Below are 22,025 nucleotides of genomic sequence, written 5' to 3' on the forward strand. Positions count from 1 at the left end.
TTCAGCTCCCCGTGTCTTCTTTCAATGCTTTCTGCTTTCTCTTTGATGTGAAACGTCTTTGATGTATGGATCCAAGAATTGGAAAAATTGGACCATTTTTGGGTCATTTTTCTACTATATTTTTCTCTCAGTAATTTAGCCAAAGAATGCTAGTTTAATAACCAGTGTTCATGACATGTTGAAATTTGACGTTGTCACCATCTGGGTGAAATTTCAACTCCCCTGTGTCCTCTTTCAATGCTTCCCCTTTGATCTGAAACGTCTTTGATGTAAAAGTCCAAGAATTGGAAAATATTGCCAATTTTTTGGTTATTTTTCTACTATATTTTTCTCAGAGTATTTCAGCCAAAGAATGTTAGTTAAATAACCAGTGTTCACGACATGCTGAAATTTGACATATGTTCACCATCTGGGTGAAATTTCAGCTCCCTCGTGTCCTCTTTCAATTTTTCCTTTTTTGCTGTGAAACTATGAAAAATCAAAGGCTTTGACAAAACACCACACAAGGGAAAACTTCATATTATTGCAAATTTAAATGGTGCTGTGGGAACTTAGTGGTAACATTGGACAAATGGTCCACAAAATTGGAAAATTTCTCCTCAAATTAACCATTGATTCACACAACTGCCCTGCAAAAAAAAAAAAAAGCCTAAATTTGGTGATGTGACGTTTGCAAGCTGGGCCGCATTTGGTCAATATTTATATAAAATATTTTTGGACTTGTTCCAGATTGCTTTTTTTCCCCACTTTCTTTTCTCGCCGTCATGCACTCGGGAGCAAAAAAAAAAAAAAAAAATTGTAATTGTGTCGCCAAATCCGAGTCGTATAAATCCAGCCTAAGAAAGCGAAAGCAGCAGCTTCGACCTCGACCCGCAGCTCAATCAAGCCATTAAAGCCCAAAAAGCCGAGAAAACATCTTTTGGAAAGTTTATCTTTGCTCTTCCCGTATCGGTGTCCGACTCAATAACGTCGACTCATCGATCGTCTCTTCTTCTGCCGTCAATAAAGCGCGGCGCAGCATTCAAGTTAGCGCTCTTTCTCCAAAGCCGATGACCTCCAAGTCCGAGGCAATGAAAAATAAGAAGGTAACACTAATGATACGGTGTTAAGCTATACCGCGCCGACGTTTATTCTCTCGAAATTAATCGAGAAGAAAATCCTCCGTATTACTATTGAAATTGACAACAAAAGCGTTCCGGATTGAATACATTTGTAAGATGGACATTTTCTTTCCAAAACAAGACGAGCACAAAATACCTGGCTCGGAAATCCATTTTCATTTTGTCGCTGTGGGATTTGCCTGTTTCATCGGATCAGCCCGGAATGTTTGTATATTTATTATTATTATTATTATTATTATTATTATTATTAGTGATTTTTATTTTTGTTAAAAATTGCTGCATTCTGGACAGGACAGGACAAGGACAAATTATAATAATTATTGATGTTATTATCAAACTCAATGTATTGTTACAAATATCATTATAGAAAAAAACACTACAGAAAAACATTAACAAGATTAGGACAACACTTTTTTTTTTATGTCAAAATAAAGGTATTCTGTTAAAAAAGTCCATAAAAAGTACGCCTACTGGACAGAGAAAAAAGAAATAATATTATTAGTATTCATATTATTCATATTATTATTATTATTATTATTATTATTATTATTATAAGTGACTATGGAAAAATATTTACACAATGATAACACATAATAATAATGACATATTATTATGATGCTAAAATGAAGATATGGTAATACAAATGTCGATATGAAATTCGACTAAATGTCAGAGAAAAGTGACAGGACAAAGATAACAAATGATCCCAGCCGGAGATAAATCGCACGTCTTATGGAAAAGACATGTTTAAAAATCGAACAAGAACTGACATACTAACAACAATAAATCTACAACCCTCCCCTCAAATAAATACATACATAAATAAATAAATAAATACAAATCTCCTGCACAGCAAAGCATCATAGTGGCATGTGTCTAAAATGACATTTTCCCTTCATTTGCCATGCTGAAAGCCGCCACCCCCTTCCCTTGATTTGCCCCCCCCCCCCCCCCCCCACTGTAAACAAGCCAGCTACCAAACAGAAAAAGAAGAGGCGCTCGCGAGTCCGTCATCATTTGTAGGTCACTGTAAATGTTTAATGCTTTATGCAAATGAGGCGTCCGCCTCCCTGCCACGGCACACAAACGCGTCGGGAGCTTCTTCCTCTTCCTCTCCGTTTGCCCCGCCCCCCAATTAGGCGCCCCGAAAGCCCCCACTAGGCTAACGCGCCTCTGCCGCGCAGGACTCCCTCGTACCCGCGTCGCTCCGATTTTTTTTCCCCTTCGTCTTTCCGAGTCTTCCGCTCGGCCCGCCGAGGTCACCGGCGCGTCCAAATAATGTCCTTTCAAATCCGGGGTAGACCAAAGACTTCAATAATATCGTGAAAGGGTCTCGTTAGGCGCGCTCGGGGCCGGGTTAGAAGAACGGAACGAGGGGGGGAAACGACCGCAGGCGTACGCTGAAGAAATCCCATAATGCTCTGCTTATCTTATCAATTAGGGAACAATAATACATTTGGTGTCGGCTTTTTCTTGTTTACGCTTTTAATGAGGAACGGAGCTTTGCCGCCAGGTCGTATCCAAAATTAATTGCGTTTCGTTTGCCTGTTCTTGAAAGAAAGCAAATTGAATTCGAATGCCAGGTAAGACTATTTTACCAGGCGCAAAGGCAAAAAATACAAAAAAATCTCCATTTCACCAGACGATTTTCGTCAAAAAATTGATGTCGACACTTTTAGCTTCCTCGTGACTTGCAAAGTAAGTCACACTTAACACAGTTAATCGCAAAGACGTACTTTGACGTATCTTCCATGAGTCTAGGCCAGTGTTTCTACATCAAATTTTGCAAAGCACCCCAACCTCCCCCACACACATTCTACTTCATCTATCGAAATTGTATGATTATACCTAAAACAGTATCCTTTTTTTTTATATAAACAAAACAAAAAAAAGCAAAATAAATTAAATAAAACTACATTTTTACAGCATTTATACAGATTAGTCCAAAACTGAAAAAAAAGAGCATCAAAGTGCCTGAAAATATTTTGAAAAATTATGCCAATTCTTATTTTATCGCATTTACACTTCAAATGGCAAGAACAAAGCCTTTTTCTTGGGGTCATGCCTACCTGTAAACTCATGAAGAGAAAACGAAGCCTCGTGAGGCACTTGTGATTTTTTTTTACTCGTTAAGATGCTGTTGGTTTTCAGATGAAGGCTGATGAAATAGTTCCACTCCATCTTTAAATCCTGGGGGAAATTTGGACCCGACTCGAGTTTCTTGATGTTTTTTATGCGTGATATCAAACGAAAAAAAAAAAAACACCAGGAGGCTAAATTGATGCATGGATTGTCATAACATGACGACTTTCAATATGCCATGCTGCCTTTCCTTCTAAATGCTTGCAAACAAAAGATCGAGAGGTACACTCTATAGGAGTCAAATTTAGCCGATGTCGGGCTCATTTACTGCCATTCTAAATTAGAAATATTGTCAATTTTGTATATAATAAAAACCTGATGTTTAATCATGCATTTCCCCCAATTTTTGAATTAATTCTTCCAATGGCAACTCCCAAAAGGGGAGCTACCGAATTTTTGGGGTTGAGACATCAAAACCATCGGGTGGCGCTAGACATTTGCAAGCCTTTGAATGACTTCAATGATTGGCTTAGCCTGGACCCCCATAATGCAAAAGTCTTCAAAAGTCATAGTACTCTAATTATGACAAAATAAATGTTCATTTCAATGTCATAAATATGTAAATATACAGCAGTTACCTTTGCTATTATTGCATTTTTACAATTTGTGTGTATAGGTTCCCACCCAAAAACTATTTTTAACTGTATGGATAAGGCTGATGCCATTTGAAATGTTGAAATTAAATCTATATTTATATTTGACGGCGTTATGAGCCTTTCAAAGTCAGTCCAATTTGTCTGATAATAATGCCAGGCTAGTGAAAAATCAAAAACCAAGCGCCATCTAGAAGAGCCAAAAAGTATTACAAGTGTTTCGCGAGGCTTCATTTCCCACATCACTATTTCAGACTGGTCACATTTGAAAACGTGGAAAGCGCTAGTGTGTATTCATTAAATCCGAGCAAACAAAAATCCACAAATCGAACGCTAAAGGGCACTGCTTGAACTTTTTTCTTTCTATCAATGAGTCATTTTTTCACACCTGGTGAGTAGTCGGTGGACTCCGGGACATTAATGGTTTTTAGATGTTGCCTCCCACGCAGCGTGACTATGTGGCTTGCTCACATGCTTTCACGCCAGCGTGTCTCCTTTGCGAGTGAAATTTTGGCGCTCAAACCATCGAAACAAATCCAGAATCGGAAAATACAGGAAACTGAAGAAGTTCAGTGTGGCCCGGTAACAAGAGCGCCACCTAGAGGAGCTAAAAAGTATCACAAGTGTTTCTAAGGCTTAATTTCTCCATGGCTCCTGTATAAAACCAGATCACCTTGAGGAAACCCGTGTTAACCTTGAATCCACCGTGCTGGATTTATTTTGACGCTCAGTCCACGAGATCTTACGCGGAACCCTAACCTGGGAAGAAACGGTTTCACAATCTGAACAACAACAAAGTTTCCAGCGTTTTCATTCTCATCACCTCCCGTGACGTACTCCACGGTGTGGACCAAGCGAATGGCGTTTACGGAAGCTTAACAAGACCTCGTTCCCCCGACCGAACCAACGACACAAAAAAGATCTTCCGCGGAACCCTAACCTGGGAAAAAACGGTTTCACAATCTGAATAACAACAAAGTTTCCAGCATTTTCATTCTCATCACCTCACGTGACGTACTCCACGATGTGGACCAAGCGAATGGCGTTCACGGAAGCTTAACAAGACCTCGAGCCCCCAACCGGGCCAACGACACAAAAATTGCCTCTCGCGCCGATGGGCGTGGCCTGAATTCAAACAAAGCCGAGCCGCCCCCAACGGGTCAAGCGCACGGACCGGCGAATCGGGGCCAGCCGAGAGGATCCGGGGCAAGTCTGCTTTGTGGAGCCGGAGGAGGGGGAGGGACGAAAGGGGGGAGGGGGATCCTCGCATGTGCGGGATCCGGATTAGCGTTCAATTAAATACAAATCTCTGGGCAGGAATAGGAGCAGTCATCAATGGATGCTCGTAATCTTCTCTTAAGGTTCTTAGCAGTATCAGCAGATGCTGACTTTTAAATGTTACCCTTCAAACGACAAAGTGTGCGTCGACAAAGCTCTCCAGCTTCAAGCGGGGGGGGGGGGGGGGGGGGGGTTGATCGGCGGTGACCCTGATAGTGCCGAACTGGGAAATAAAGACGTTAAAAAAAATCAAAAGTCCATTTTCTTCAGTCATACTTGATTACTACGATTTCAATCGATTATCAATATCGAAAGTCAATTTTTACTTTGCTCCGTTGACGGCTGCAGGTTTCAAAAATACACAACATACAAACTCACTCAACGCCACTGACGATTATAGAAGTCAAAGATCCATTTTATTGTGCTCCAATGACAATTATTGAAGTCAGAACCATCATAGAAAATAATCACTCAGTGCCAATGACGGTTTTAGACGTCAACGATTCAATTTTACTGGGCTCCACTGACAGCTATCGACATCACAAACATTATAGTAGATATTAATATTTTCTTCAATATTTTTCACTTCAATAGCTGTAAATGGAGCCGATTAAGTCTTTGACGTTTATAGTTGTCAATGGCACTGAATGAGTTCATATTTTCTGCAACGGTCAGTGGAGCCCAGTACAATTAAATCTTTGACATCTATAACCATCAATGGCGCTGAACTAGTTAAAGGAAGAAATCAAGTCAACAAATGCTTATTTAAAGGTTTGATATTTTTTATTTAGAAACAAAAGTACCGTGTAAAATGTTTACACAAAAATAATGAGTACTGATTAAAAATCAGTTAATTTTGCCATTTTTGGCAGTAAAAAAAGTCCATATTTGACAATGATTTATTCGATAATGACTTTGAATACCTTTAAAATTAAATTTTGCAAACTGTACACACTGAATTCTGTTCTTAATTTTGTACACGCTTTAAAGGCGTGATAATTCAAGTTATTCATGAATAATTTTTTCTTTCAAGCACTCAAATTATTCAGTGACATCACTTCTATCCATACGTATGTAGGTGATATTTATCAAATTTATTAGCCTGTGATGTGATGATGACGCTTAAGACATGACCAATAATTGGTCTCTACTGCCACCTACTGTCTGGAGATGAAACTCAAGTCAACAAAGAATTTTCTGTTTGACCACGGCTTAATGGAATGTTGCAAAAATTGCAGGAAAATCAGTGTAATAAATCCTATTAAAATGCACCTCAAACAATGTGCTCATAATGTTTTTATATGGTCCAAAATTTGGACAATGATATTGTTTGTATGCAAAATCCCACATGTCCAACTGCAATCACATAAAAATGTCAGAATGGTTGCATTTTGTTTTAATTAAATGCTGGAAATTTCAGATCCCTTGAGTTTTTGTTTTCATTGTTTCTTTTATGATATTAGATAATAAAAAAAATCAAGGAAATTCCCATCATTTGCATCATAACGCCACAAGGGTTAAACATGTGTTGTAAATCACCCATCAAGCACTTGTGCACAATCTCAATTTCACAATTGAGCTCATTTTCAAACCTTCGATTTTTAAAATGGCCAATTAATCAAATTAACTGCATTTATCACCCAGCTCTGTGATATGGATTTTTTTCTTTGCTTTATTCTTTACTGTCTGCACCCTAATACCTTCCTTTTCACCCCAGCCCCCACCAAATCCCCCCCTCCCCCCCCCCCCTGGCTGGGGGGTTAGTCCGCTAATGGAGACCTCACCCCAAGCCTGTCCCCGGAGCTTGTCCGTCCAAAGCGCAAAATGAGGATGACAGTTGGGGGCATTTTGCGAAGGAGTGAGAGGGGGAGGGGCGGTGCGTGGTGCGCATTCTGGGTCAGACGCTCGCCTCCTAATCTGCGCATGGTCAACGCGTGCGCACGCAGCAGACAGGACACCGCAATTCTTCTACACTTTCTTGTTGCGGACATCATTCTATTTATCGCTGCGGTAGATGCAATCGTGGCTAAATGATACCACCATAGCCTAGATACTGTAACCCCATCCCGTCCAAAAACCGGATTACAATGAGAGACAACGCCCCGGTCTATCCAATAATCCCAGCGGTGCGCCCGAGCGATGAAGATTCCACATTATGTGGCTCAGATGACATATTAAATATGAATGTGCATAAAACAGCGCTCTCCCGTTTAAAGTTCCGCCTCCTCATTTGCTCTCTTTTGATGATTGTGCTAAGAAAGATTCATTTCAAACACTTGCCGCTTCCCAGATGTCATTTAAAAAAAAAAAAATCTAAATGAACTCATTCACTGCCATTGACGACCAGAGACGTCAAAGATGGACGGTATGTTGCTGAGCGGGCGGTGTATAAGTGAAATCATTCGCTGGCAATGCCAATGTTTTGGATGATTTTGATGAATTTTGATGGAAAAATGAATCCGATAAACAAGAAAAATAAAAATTGTAGAAAATATTCAGACAAATAAAGTGAATAACGATGCAAAGTCGGTTTGAACGTCAACTTAACGTTCATAACGTGCATAACATAACATAATAAAGGGATTGTCCATTTCATTTGCCATTTCTCGCAATTAAAAGATATTATTTTGTATATAATTTAGTTAACTAAATTGATTTCCAGGTCTATTATCATTAACGCCTGGGAGAAATTTGGACCCAACTCTTGCTTTTTGATGTTTTGATGTGTGATTTCAAAAGAAAAACATGCAAATAAAAACACTAGGAGATTAAAACGTTGCATAGATTGTCAAAACATGACAACTTTCAATATGCCATCCCTTCTAAATGGTTGCAAATGGGAGGTCGAGAGGTACAAGCTATAGACGTCAAATTTAGCCCATGTCGGGCTCATTTACTGCCATTCAAAATTGGAAATATTGTCGGTTTAGGACATAGTGAAAATCCCACGTTTTATGTTGCATTTCCCCTGGTTTTTGCATCAATACTTTCAATGGCGACTCCCCATCGGGCCGCAATAGATATTTTTGTTTTGCCACCCCAAAACCAGAGGGTGGCGCTAGCGGCCAACTTATGACATTTGCAAGCCTTTCAATGACTGGCTTAGCCTGGACTCCCATAATGCAAATTTCATTCAAAAGTCATCATACTCTAACTATGACATAATAAATATTCCTATTTCAGTGACATAAATTATAAATATATAGCAAAGTTACTTTTGCTATTGTTGCGTTTTTGTTGTTGTTTTTTTTTAATATATAATTTTTAGGTTCCCCCTCCCAAAAAAGGGTCGCGGCCAATTATGGCTAACCCGTTGGTCATGTGACATTCATAAGCTGAGCTGTGATTAATTGGGCTTGGGCATGTGATAATGTGCTAATAAAGATTACTGTCAATTCCCAGGGAGCCATTTGGCGCATTCTCATCACTCACTTTTCGATTACCTTTAAAAAAAAGAAAAAGAAAGCTAAATGAACTCGTTCACTGCCTTTGACGACTATAGACGTCAAAGACCTTTTTCCTTGAGCAGGCTGTAAGTGAAAATATTCGCTGCAGCTATAGCCATCAAATTCTTTGCAAAGTGAAACCATTAACACAACATAAAAACATATTAAATGTGCTTCATGAGGCTTCGTTTGCATTCACAGTGGAAATATAAATTTCTATTGCATTACCGGCAGGAAAAAGTTCATATTTGCCAATGATTCATCGAGCACCATCTAGAGGAGAAAGAAAAATATCCCAAGTGCTTCATGAGGCTTCATGTTCCCATCGCTACTTGTCAGATTGTTTTTAAACGAATCCTCGCTCAATTAAACAAGCGTTTTAATAATCAAATGTGAAACGTCGTTACTCATTGCTCAAGTGACTCATAAATGAAATGCCAACGCTTTCTCTCCTCTTGTGGGGGGAGGGTGTGTTCCATCCCTAAATTCTCATTAACCTTTCATGTAATGTAAAGATGATTTTGCTTTAGGGATGTAATTAAATGAACAAATTCTTACACCCCTCCCCTACCAAAAGAAAGAAAACAATAATTATTGCAATGGCTTTCCTTTGATTTTTTCCCCATCAATTGTGTCTCCTTAATCCTAATTACACTTTGCTTTTGCTGCATCACGTTTTGTTTATTTGTTCGCTTCTATACAGTATGTGTGGGTGTATGAATTATTATTGAGATGGGAATGAGGGGGAATAAAAAGGGGGGGGGGGGGGGGGGGGGCTCCAAGTGGGGGAGGAGGTCTCGTTCAGAGCGCAACTGAAGCTGGGAAGATGAGGAAGGCCTCTCCAGTTTATTGTTTGGAAGAAATTCTCAACAGAGCACTTCAAGTTTCGTGCTGGAGCAACAGACTCCTCTAGCGGCCATGCTTGGTATTGCAACGGGAAGCCACAACAACATCTGTAAGCAATTAAAATGAAAGAAATCATCACTATTTTTCCTATAATTAATCGAGATCAATCGCACGTTTCAACAACTATTTCCTAAGCAGCTTTAAAGATTTAAATGAGTGACACTTTAGCATTTCTGTAAAATTATCAAAAAGTATCATTTTAAAGATTGATATTATAGTTTTGTATGATTCTTCAGTACGGTTCGATTCCAAATGAGCCATCGAGCAATATTTTTTCCAGTAAAGCAACGTAAACGTATATTTTTGTCAAGTTAGCAGGAAATAGAACTCGGTTAACTGTGTAGATTTTCTTTTTTTAACACCATAAATATTTGTATGAATCTCAAAAGTTAATACTTTAACTAGTAAATGCCATGACCTCAAGCGTGTACATTTTTTATTTATTTATTAACATTTTTTCAAACAAAACTATCCCAGAATGAGATATTACATACAGCTAGTAGTGTTTAATAAATAAATAAATAAATAAATAAATAAATAAAACCTTTTTTTTAGAGGGCACTCAGTTTTGCAGGTGTTGCGTTAAACACAGCAAGTGATGAGAAAAATGGAGCTCCACGAAACACTTGCGATATGTTTTTACTTTTCTAAATGGTGCTGCAGGTTTAAAGAAAAAGGCGGGAAAAAAGTATCACGAGTGTTTAATGACGCTTCATTTTGCCACCAAGAGAGAATAGTCTTTCAGCTTGATCGACTGATTAGATTCCGCATTTTCCCAAACGCCAGTAGAAGCTTCAACTCCTTCCGACTTTCAACAGCATAAACGAGTGCAATTCATCCGTTTGGCCACGAGATGGCGGCAGTTGCAAAGAAAAGAGCACGCTGCTGAGCCGGCGTGACGTTTGCTGGAAAAAGAACTCCAAGCCTCCAATTACGCAAAAAGCTTTTAATCCTTTGAAAAACCTTCAATTTGATGACGCCTGAGTCAGCACAATTTACACGTACATGGCAAGTATATCAAACTGCTGAGCTTTACAAGCTTTACCGCGTGCTAAGAAAAAAAACACACATACATCAACTCTGATTAAACAAGATTGTATTCCGAAACACGTAAATATTTGGAATGAAAGTAACCAGCTCAGTTTGAGGCAGTGGTGACGGACACATGGCGGGTCAAGGCTAGTCAGAGGCATGCAGGCATTGCCGGAATATTTCACCAACTTTGATGAGATCTTGCAGATAAGAATTGACATGGGGGATGGAATGAAAGTGCGTTCGGTGTCTGAAGGAGAGACAAACTCAAGTGTCATTACGGAGTGCACAATGACAACCGCAGTAGACGTGCCCTTGGGTGGTCTTGGCAAATTAATGTTTCGTTTGTCATTTTAATCATCGAATGTGTGAAAAAAGGGTCATTGTGACATCCAGATTATGTCTATAATTAAAGTCTTTGAAGTCCCAAGACGCTCCTTACACGTGAAAAGAATTAGGGGAAAAAAATAGTTGATTACGTATTTGGGATTGAATGGGTTGATTTCATGCTTCTTTTTTTTTGTCAGGTACAAATAATACTTTTTAAAACGCATTTTTTGTCTTGCTGTCGCTTGAAAATGACATCATATGTGATGAAGGCTCAGGTGACAATCAATCAATGGCGGCACGGTTTGTGAAGGTCACATGACTAAGAGATGAGCAATGATTGGTCGTTACCAAAGTCTTCAGCATGGGCGATGTCATTATTTTTTATGTTTAGTGGTATTAATTCTCTCTAAAAATACAATGTGGTGATAGACAAAATAATAATAATGGACAAAATAATAGACTATACCTCTAAGCAAGAGATGCATGAGGAACGTTTACCTTTTTTTTGTTTATGTTAAAATTTTTAAACCAGTGCTACTCAATTATTTTTTGCCAACCACGGCGCTGCACTATGAACAGGATTATTATCTATAAACATTTAAGTATATCTAAACCTGGATCCTTTTTAATATTAACAAAAGAAAAAAGCAAAAAGTAAATCAATTTTCAACAACTGTTAATTATTTTATATGACTTTTATACATGTTACAGCTTAGTCTAAAACAGAAAAAAGTGAATCAAAGTGCCTGAAACAAAAAAAAGATGAATATTCTTATTTATTGCAATTACACATCAAATGCCAAATAACAAAGGAATTTTTACATTTGTTTTATGTGTACATCAAATCATTTGAAACCAAAACAAGAAATCAGTCCCATATTGGGTGCTTTTACGTCCTGTTTTCGCCTGATTGTATTTTTCCCCCTTGAATTTGAGTATGGAACTTACTTCATTTACGAATTATTAGTCCAAAAATAAATTCAAATTTACTAGTCCGATCCATCCTGAAGGTCAGGCAATGAACGCCCATGCCGTTTAAGTGTCACAAAATGAGCAAGTGAGATAATAACGGCGACAAAAAATTGAAGCTACGTTCCCGTCCTTGAAAAGTGGTGAGCGTGTGACTTTATTAGGCTCTTATCTGAACGGAGGCAGAACGCCAGGGTCGGGATGGCCCTGACTCCTGGGAGGCTTTCCAGATAGATGAGGAGGCGTCTCGTCCAAGGTTGGACCTCCCTGGCGGCTTTTGACTCTTTCGGCGCCGGACGCTTTAGGAAAGTGCCGGACCATTTTCCGCGTTTTCGCTCGGCTTTCGAGACCGACAAAATCTCGGCTTCTACGTCTGTGCCAGTGCTTCTCGAAACCCCCATGGGCGGGCGCGCATGATCCCAGGAAAAAGGCTTTGTTTTTGTCATGTGGAATGTAATTGCAATAAAGTTATAATTTTCATCATTTTCTTTTAGTTTCAGGCACTTTGGTGTACTTGCTTCTTTTTTCCGTTTTAGACTAAGCTGTAACCCGTATAAACGCGATAAAAATAAGTTGTTGAAAGTTGATTTATATTGCGTTTTTCTGTTAATGTTAAAAAAGATAAATGTGTAGGTATACTTCAACAATTTTCATCAATAATAATCGTATTCATATTCAGTGCATCGACTGGGGAAAAGTGACGAAAAGTTTTCTCTTTTTTGCAAAATATATTTGAGAAACACTGGTCTACGCAAACTTGCCTGGCACCTTACAAAATATATACTTGAGATGTAATTAAGTATTAAATCAATACTTGAGTACATTATTGATATTATTTTCCAAAATGATACTGAATCTCTGGATTCTTAAAAAAAAACCTGAAAATATGTCTCTGGTATCGAATGAGTAAAGAGTCCATAGATTCAATCCCAGATACTTAAGTATCGAGTTAATAGTAAAGTATCTGGAAATCAATGTCCTTTATGTACTTAAGTATCTGGGGTGTAATATCCGTACTCTTAAAAAACGTGAAATTACATCCCTGGCATTGAATGAGTTCATCTGTCTTTAAAAATGTAATAATTTTGAAATTTGTCCAAATACGTTTGCTGACTATGATTGTTTGCTAACGAGGTGATGAAACCAGCAAAGCTAAAGCGTCATTTTAATTAATAATGCTCTTTTTTAACTCAATAATTGGCAGCAACCTGTTTGGCGGAAATTGACGAGGTGTGTAATTTGCAGTTTTGATTTTCTAAACTCCAGCATAGCTAAAAAGCACAAAATGATCAAAACTATCTCAAGTGCTTCACGAGGCTTCATTTTCCGACCACGACTAAAACCTTCGGTTGACTACGTCGTTGAAGGACTGAAAAAAGGGGAATACTGGAGGAGACAAAAGCAACCAGCGAGATCTATTTTGAGCGGAGGTGCACAAAAGGTGCGCTTGTGCGCTTTGTTGAAGGAGTGTAACTTTTAAAAGAGGCCACACTACCTGCTCTTTGTTTTCGACGGCTGGAGGGCAAGCGCACAACGTGCCGGTAAGGTGACGCTGTCTTTTGGCCCAGCACCTGCAAGCTCAATGTGCTATTCATGGGCTTTTTACAAAACAAGGTCAAAAAAAAAAAAAAAAAAAAAAACTCCTTTATACATTATGGATCAAAACAAGTTGTTTTGCATTGCAGTTTGCAGGGTAAATTTTGGACTTCATGCCTCATGTAAACACAGTTTATTTTCAAGATTGACAGGTTTCCTTAGACCTAATCCGGCGAGCGATCGCTACGGTTCAGCCGGCGGTTGGAGAACGGGGAGGAAAAATAGCGGGAGTCGTCATGGAAAATATGTCAGTAAAAATATGAAAATACTCCAAAAAAATACATGGGCGTCAATGAAAGCCTTCCGATTAGCTTGACGCATTAGCGTCTCGGCTAACTACTGACGTAAGGATGACGTAAGGAAGTACGTTTCGTACTCATGCAAAAGGGCTGTAGAGCATTAATATTAATAACCATAATAATGATAATGATATTAATAATAGCAGCGATGATAATCCAATCGTTCATGTAATTATATCCTTGTTTAATTCACCAAACAATTCTGTTCCCGTTCACTGTGAAAACCCTGCAAAAAATGTTCCACATGATCTTAAAAATGCTCCACAAATTAAGTCAGTAAATAAAAAGATTTCAAGTCTTGCATTGTGTTATTGTTATAAATAAAGATGGCAACATAAACATGCCTTCTTTGTGCACAGCAGCTTGGTATCAAAACACAATAGAAGAGAACAGAATGGAATAGAATAATACAAGCATACAAATAAAATTTTGAGCGCTGCTTCGACTGGTGCATATTAACAATATGAACGGCAAATTAAAAATATAATATATAAACAAAGAAAATAGGAGATAAATCCTTTGATATGAAATGTGGTGATTGTTTGCCTCAGCTTTGAGTTGCAGTTAATAAGATCCCCGGGGAGAGCAATTCTTCCGATTTTGCAATAACCGCAACCTGCGCAGCGCAGCCAAGCAGGATCTTTGACCTTGACCTCTTGTCCTTGCCACAAAGTTGCGGGCGTGTTTAAAACCTCACACACAGGTGCAGACAAACTAATTAGACTGAAAGGTTACGGTTGTACCATTTTTTTTTTTAATATCTCCAATAGGTGGGTTAGGTGCGCCATTGTGAACCATCACGAAATATAATAAAAGGAAAATTTTGGGGGATAACGAACGAAGCCTCATGAAGCTCTTGTCATTTACTTGTACTCCTCTAGATGGTGCTCTTGCAATGGAAATTTTTGAAAGGAGCTAAAAGTTTCACAAATGCTTCATGAGGCTTCATTTTCCAATTGTAAGCTTTCCAGCATGCGAAACGCTCAATTTGCACACATTGCAAGTCAATGTTGTGCAAATAATGTTGTAGTGTCTATTTGTTGAAATTTTTTTTCCCCCAGACTACAACCACGCCCTTCGTTTGGGGGCACGGTCCACGACTCATTTGTTTTTCTCCTCCATCACCACCTCATGTAACCTTATCTCCGCGAGGTTCTCGGAGAGCTCAGCGGGCCTCCAGAGTCACCGATTCCAATCGGGCCCGATTTCCGATCGCGCGATCGGAACTTTTCGCTTTTACGTTTGATCTCGGATGTGGTTTAGAATTTTTACATCGGTAATAGGCAAGTTAATTAGCGACGAGAAAAATAGCTTGATTGTTCTTACCTGCAACGATGTACTTGTGAGCTTCCGTAAGCAAAAAAGGGGAGAAATAGTCGTTATTGAAAGAAAGCTTGAAAAAAAGAGCAAAGAATAAATTTAAGCGTACGACAGCTGGTGTACAAGATGAGAATGACTCAGATGAGACAGGAAGATGATGTAGAATGGCTTCATATCTCAAGAATGTGTCACTGCTTTTGAATAAAGCCGTCAAAATCTTTTTCAAAAGTCTCAGTTGTTTGATAGCTGCTAGCATGACGCGCTTGAAGCTAAAATTCCTTGTATGCTTCCCACCTTAAATATGGGAAAGATGAATGAATGGCAGTCAAACATTTGTGAAAGTGAAAACTAGCTGGAGAATAAATGAGAAGCTACAACACACCCCAAAGTTGATCAATTATAAAATTTGATAAAAAGAAGAAACCCGTGCAGTATTTTGACCATTTTTGGTCATTTTCTTTCACATTTTTCCGGCAGTATATTGGCCAAGTGATGGCACACTCCTGCTGGTGTGACAACTAAATCTTGAAGGGGAATATGTTACCAACATCTGGGTGAAATTTCAGCTCCCTGGTATCTTCTTTCATTACTTTCCCTTTCACGTGAATCGTATTTCATGTAAAGGATTAAACACGCGAAGTCTTTTGACCATTTTTGGGTCATTTTTGTCCACGTTTTTCTGGCAGAATTTTAGCCAAGGGATGGCACACTACTGCTAGTGTGATAACTAAGTAGGTATGCCATTTTGTCACCATCTGGGTGAGATTTCAGCTCCCTAGTACATTCTCTCAATGTTTTTTCACTGATGAAAAATGCCTTTTATGTAAAGATTAATTTTTTTTGTCATTTCTTCCATATTTTCTGGCGGAATTTTAGCCAAGGAATGGCACATTCCTGGTAGTGTGATGACTAAGTAGTTGTGCCATATTGTCACCATCCGGTTGGAATTTCAGCTCCCTTGTACCTTCTCTAAATGCTTTCTCATTGATCAAAGATAACTTTGATGTAAAGGTAAACAGTTTTCTTCCACTTTAGTCTTGCGAATTTTCAGTCAAAAGATGGTGCACTTTTGCTAGTGCGTTAACTAAGTTGTTGTGATATCAATCATTCGTAAGTTGTGACCATCTGGGAGAAATTTCAGATCCCAAATGCCTTCTTTCAGTACGTTCCCTTGAACGTAAAATGCCGTGGATGTAAAGATCAAAGGACTAGACACCTTTTACAGTTCTGACATTTTCTTGCGCATTTTTCTCAGAGTATTTTATTCAAGTGATGACACGTTCCTGGGAGTGTGATGACTAAGTGGTTGTGCTATCTTGATGATATATTGCCACCACCCGGGTGAAATTTCACCTCCCTTGTGCCTTCTTTCAATAATTCACATTCGATGTGAAATGCCTTTGTTCGGACAAACTACCGCACTCCATTTCGGCAGCTGTTTGAGCAAAATGGCGGCAGCGCTGTTGTTTTACGAGCTTCGCTGTTTCTGTGTTTATTTACTTCATTTGATGGAGCAAACGGAAGTCCTGAGATCAGCTACTTCCCTCGATCTATAGCCACAACTCTCCCTGACATGAATCACTTAGAACCAACACACATTGAGCTAAATGGACCCCCCCCCCCCCCCACCCCTCCCCCCATCACTCCTCACTCCCCCTTAATCACATTAGCCTAAGTGATATGGGAACGGCAGGCCAGACATACACTCCCTTCCTTCTCTTTGGCTCTTTCAACTTGACTAAATAGCCACTCCTCCCGAGATTTAAGTTGTCTTAAGCTCCATCTTTGGATAATAGACTGTTTGCTCCCTCGGAGACCCCCGCTTTGGAATAATGAGGATCAAGAAGAGAGCGCAGAAAGCAAAATGGGAGAAAGTAAAGAGGGCCGATCCAGAAAGCCAGAGGACATTGTGCTAATAGCCGCGCGGGGACAACGGCCTTCAAACTGCTTTTGTTTGGGAAGGCGCACGGATGCTTTTGGGGGCACGATCAGAAACTTAAAATGTTGCGGTATTTTGACCATTTTGGCGTTATTTTTTCCCATGTCATTTTTGCATATTTTAGTCATGGGATGGCAATATCCCAGAATGTGCCATGTGGAACTTTGACATGTTGTCACCATTTGGGTGAAATTTCAGCTCCCTAATGCCTCCTTTCAATGCATTTCCTTTGGTGTGAACTGATTTTGGGTCGTTGTCTTCCACATCATTCTGGCAGTTTTTTCATCCCCTCTTTATGGTATTTTCCAGGTTTTGCGACAAAACAACTGTCATGACCCTAGGGGCTCGGCTGTATTTGTGTTGTTTGGTCTCCATCTGCAGGCGTTTTTAGGTAATTACACTTTCTTTCTGTTGCCGTCACACGACGGAGATGCTGCTCTGCAATTGGTCGGCCTCACCCGTTTCAAAATGGCGGAATGGTAAAGCTTTGAAAGGATCAACAGTTTTCGCTAATTCATTGGGAATTCCAATGAGATTGCGGTCAAAATAGCCTTTGTCGAAAGTTGTGTGTCGCAAAGGGAGGGGGTCTTTGTTTCCAGCGCCTGATTCAAGTTCACCACATGAAGCGAGCCCAGCGAATATTGTCCCGCTCTCAAAGAGACGCCCCCACTCCACGGACTTTCAAGGCAGGAAGAGAAATTTGTCATCCGTCCCGTTCTTTCTCCTTCCATTGTACACTTCCAAAACCTCCCTCACCTCACACTGCTCAAAGGGGAAATGGTTTCTTGGCAGGAAAGCATTTTTACAAGAAGCAACCAACAAGCTTCATCGAGTCATAAATCACATAAATTAAAACAACTTGCCACTTTAAACAGGGAGGATTTGAAAGTTAGTTCAAGGGTGAAATTGAGATTTTGCAAAAACGGCGTAATACTGAAAAGGTGCGTGACATATTTTCAGTAGATACTAACGACTTCATTTTTTTAGCTTTTATAACCAGTAAAAGTTGATAATTTGTCTATGATGAAATATTTGAGTAACTGCCATTTTTAGAAACTCCTGTAGCCCAACGCTTGAAAAGATTTGATTAAAAAATAGCAGTACATACCTAGGATTAAAAGCCTTTAAAAAACATAAAATTAACAAAATGTGTTTTTATTTTTATTTCATTTTGCATGACAGATAATTGAGTTATAAAATTAAGTATATACAAAATATTGTTTTTGTTGCCAAAAATAGAAAAATAAATGGACTACTTCTTTAACCTTTGTGACATTGTTACAAATTATGAAAAATACTTTGTTTGGTTTTTTTATATCATAAAAGAATCAATGCAAAAAAAAACACTAGGGAGCTGAAATTTTCAGCAGAACATTAAAACGTAAAATTTAAAAATGCAACGATTCTGACATTTCTATATGATTGCAGCTGGACGTGCGAGGTTTTGTTTACAAAAACAATCATTATCCAAATTTTGGACCGTATAAAACTATTATAATTCCAATTTTTGAGATGCGTTTTAATAGGATTTATGAAATTCATTTTCCTGCGATTTTTCCAACGTTCCGTTGAGCGGCGGTCAGACGATGTCCACAAACAGAAAATTCTTTGTTGACTTGCGTTTCACCTCAAGACAGTAGGTGGCGGTAGACACCAGTTAAAGTGGCATGGTCATTCCATAGAAACAGACCATACCATTTTTCAATTTTTTGTGGGTGTTTATAAATTTAACTTAAAGCAATTTATGCACACATTATGATTGTTACTAAGTTCATGTGTAAAGAATTTTTTAACGCAATATTCCTTATTTTTGTCTGAATGTTTTCCACATGATTTTTTTCCCAACTAAATCTAAATCAATGTTTGTTGGGTTTATTCCCGCCGTTCGAACTGTAATTGCCCTGAATGACTGAAGAAAATGGAGATTAGAATTTCGGCCATATCATCCAGCCCTTCTTCATAGATGTTCCATCGTAAACCTGTGGGACGGGTCCCGATATCTCGTAAAATACAGGCAAGCCTAAAGGGCCGCGGACCCAGCGCTGCTTTTTCTCACAGGCGGGCAGGACACTGTGAGTTGTAAAAAGTCCCATCAGCTTCCAGCTGTGAGGCATCTAACACCCTTTCACTATATCCCCTCACTTTCTCAAGAATAAATAGAAGCTGAGAAATAGGCTGCGGGGCAAGAGTAGGAAAAATGGAGGGACGGGCTTCTTTTGCTCCTTGTTTACTTCATGCGGCGCGTCATTCCAGTGGCACCGAAAACGTGACTCACTGGAGAGGGGGAAGAAAAGTGTGGTTTTTTTTTACAAAACTTGGGGGCTGAGGTGTTAACTGCTTAGAGTCACCATTCTGGCACCATGAGGGTGTCTCTGAACTGGATGTCCGAGAACGAATCCAGTGGTATCAAATATGGGGTACGAGTGACCCCGTTTCTGCACGGGCAGCTCTGCAAGACACGTGATTGGCTCCTGGAACAGTCATCGACCGATGAGGGAGTAGATTACAACTCCTGCCCTTTTTTGGTCAACGGTCGCGCCGGGAAACAATCACGTGTCTTGTAGGAGAGCCCTCATGAAACTCGGACACGCTAAGCTCTTACCTACATTCCTTTTGTGATGAATTGGAATTTCAAGTGTAAATTTTGATTGTTATACTGTTTGGTCAGCTACAGGCTTCGCTCTAATTAGACTTCCATAATAGCGGCTCTCCGTGAGACTGAGGGGAACGGGAAGGGACAACAGCACAGTTACGGTATAACATTGAATAATTTAGGATTTTGTAAATATGTATACTGCAATAATATTTGCCTTGAATATGTAAAGTATAAATAGTATTTACATTAAAAATATTCAGGTACCCACATGCACATGCATGAAAAGTCCACCGGGGGTTGACGCTACTTTGCAGTTTTTCAGAGTGTGACGTTTGCTTAAAGCTGGTATTTTTTTTCTTTTTGGCTTACGGAGGTCAAGATAAAGGGCCTGGTGTATGAGGTTGCCATCCGTCTTCATTGGCCTGGCATGTGCTTTAGTTTATTCTGTCCTCAATGTGTCTTTTGTGAGTGTGTTGCATGTGACATTGGGGTTAATGAAGTGTGTCCAACGCTTCCTCCTGGAATGAACAAGGCTTCGCCAAGCAGACGACTGACTACGCTGCCGTTGTGATGAGCTACTACATAGACTGGCGCAATCGTGAACACACACACACACCGTACTCGAGGACGGCATTCATAAGCTCGCATTACAAACCCTCGAGCAATGTCTTGTTTGACTGTTTTTTTCGAATTGCTCTAATTCTAAAATAAAAAAAACTCCATATATTTAACACATGTATAGTGACTGGTTTTGTTTCAGGGTAAAACTCACAATAATGAACTAGACAGAATGATTTATTATATTCCACCATTCCTACGAATAGGGCTGGGCAATTTACCCAATTGAATGGATTAATTCTTCATTTTAAAAATGGAAGATTCGAAAAGTCAACGAGGTCAAGATGTTATGGTAGAATGCTGGATGGATGCTTCACAAGACACGTTAGCCCCTTTTCACACATCAGGAAGTATTCGCTGAACCCTGGTAGGTACTTTGAGTTCCTTTTCCATTCACGCCAAAAAAGTTCCGGAACCGGAAGGTTTCCCCAAGCATCTACCAGGAATTATCTAGGCACCTTGTGACCATCGGGGGTCTTCATCTACAAAAATCGCCATCCTGCTCATTTGCCATGCAGTTTTTTTTTAATTACCGCCGCCTGCTGGACAGGAGAGGTAGTGCAGTCAGCCCCTCCCCTGCTTCATGTCATCAGCCCAATTTGAAAAAGCTACCCCGTCAGCTGTTCCTCAACGCAAATTCGTGGGCCACGGACCAGGAGTTTCGGATTCGGACACCCGCAGACCAGGAACTCAATCAAAAAGCACAAAGGTTTCAGCAAGTGGTCCCATTCTATTGGCCCGTGCTCATTCATAGATTTTTTTCCAGGTATTTTCAAGTGTCTAGAAGTGGCTTTTCTACAATTATTCGTACAATTATTTCTACAATTATTCATACAATAAAGCGAAAAATGAAGCCACGCAGCTTTCCAGTCTTGGACATTGCTTCTTTGGTGTCTTTTCCGTCGTCCCTTCTCCATCCCATGACATCACCTGCGCCGCTCCTTCCTTCGGCTGACTGCGTCCTTTCCTTTCCCACCTCCCACATCATTCAGGTCGCGGGGAAAGCAATCGTCTTAAGTGTTCCGACGGTCGAGACCCGATGACAACACACCCAGCTACGGTCATTTGGCTGAGGTGAGCTCTTGGCTGAATCTGTGGCGCATGCTAAGGTTGCGCGTTACGCAATCCAGCCGTTTTGCAGATGCTATATCACAAATCCGTTAAACACGATGGGAGGAGATTATAGTTTCCAGCAAGGTTGAACTTTTTCAACGGTTCAACACAGAAAAGTCAAGGTGAACTGTGTTTTAACTGTGCCCCCCCCCCCCCCCCCCCCCAGTAGAAAAAAGGCTTTGTTTGTGCCATGTGAAGTCTAATTGCAATAAAATAGGGATTGCCATCCTGTTTTTTTTTTTTTGTTTATATTCAGGCACTTTGAGGCATTTTTTTTCAGTTTTAGACTAACCTGTCACCTGTATAAAAACTGGAAAAATACCTCTTGATACATACTAAGTAAAGACGAAGAGTTTAAATAATGGAGCAGAATGCTATCTGACGCCATCCTCTGTGAATTATCAGGCAGGATTTCTGTAAGTTTAATTTTAGTATATTTCAGACAGTTGAGTATTGATATGAATGTATATTTTCGTCGTTTTGCCGATAGAAATGGTTCCGGATTTGCCGATTTCCGTTTACGGGTTTTTTGTGTTATTTTTGTGGTTCAATAAACATGCTTTGGGCATTTCAATGAAGTTCAGTGTTTGCATTATTCCATTTTTTAGACAATTTTTCCACTTTTACCGCAAATGAATATTGGCTTCCTCATCTACTAATAATCGTAATCGGTCCTGAAAAACCCATCGGTCGATCTCTAATGTAAAAGAACCTCGTTAAAATCAGT

At 39.6% G+C, this 22,025-nt stretch overlaps 1 protein-coding gene across 4 annotated transcripts in view; it reads right to left on the bottom strand.

Annotated features, from left to right (window-relative positions):
- agrn (agrin) overlaps nt 1-22,025 on the bottom strand; it is a 294,106-nt gene that overhangs the window by 218,614 nt on the left and 53,467 nt on the right. For 3 of the 4 annotated variants that reach the window (XM_088403140.1, XM_088403158.1, XM_088403121.1), the window contains exon 3: nt 15,039-15,059. The exons of the other annotated variant lie outside the window; for it this stretch is intronic. In XM_088403140.1, the coding sequence (XP_088259266.1) occupies nt 15,039-15,059 (21 nt within the window). The remainder of the gene's footprint in view (nt 1-15,038; nt 15,060-22,025) is intronic. 4 annotated transcript variants of the gene reach the window in all.

Source organism: Hippichthys cyanospilos, chromosome 2, assembly GCF_059441005.1.
Source record: "Hippichthys cyanospilos isolate Australia breed blue-spotted pipefish chromosome 2, RoL_Hcya_1.0, whole genome shotgun sequence".
NCBI classification, from domain to species: domain Eukaryota; kingdom Metazoa; phylum Chordata; class Actinopteri; order Syngnathiformes; family Syngnathidae; genus Hippichthys; species Hippichthys cyanospilos.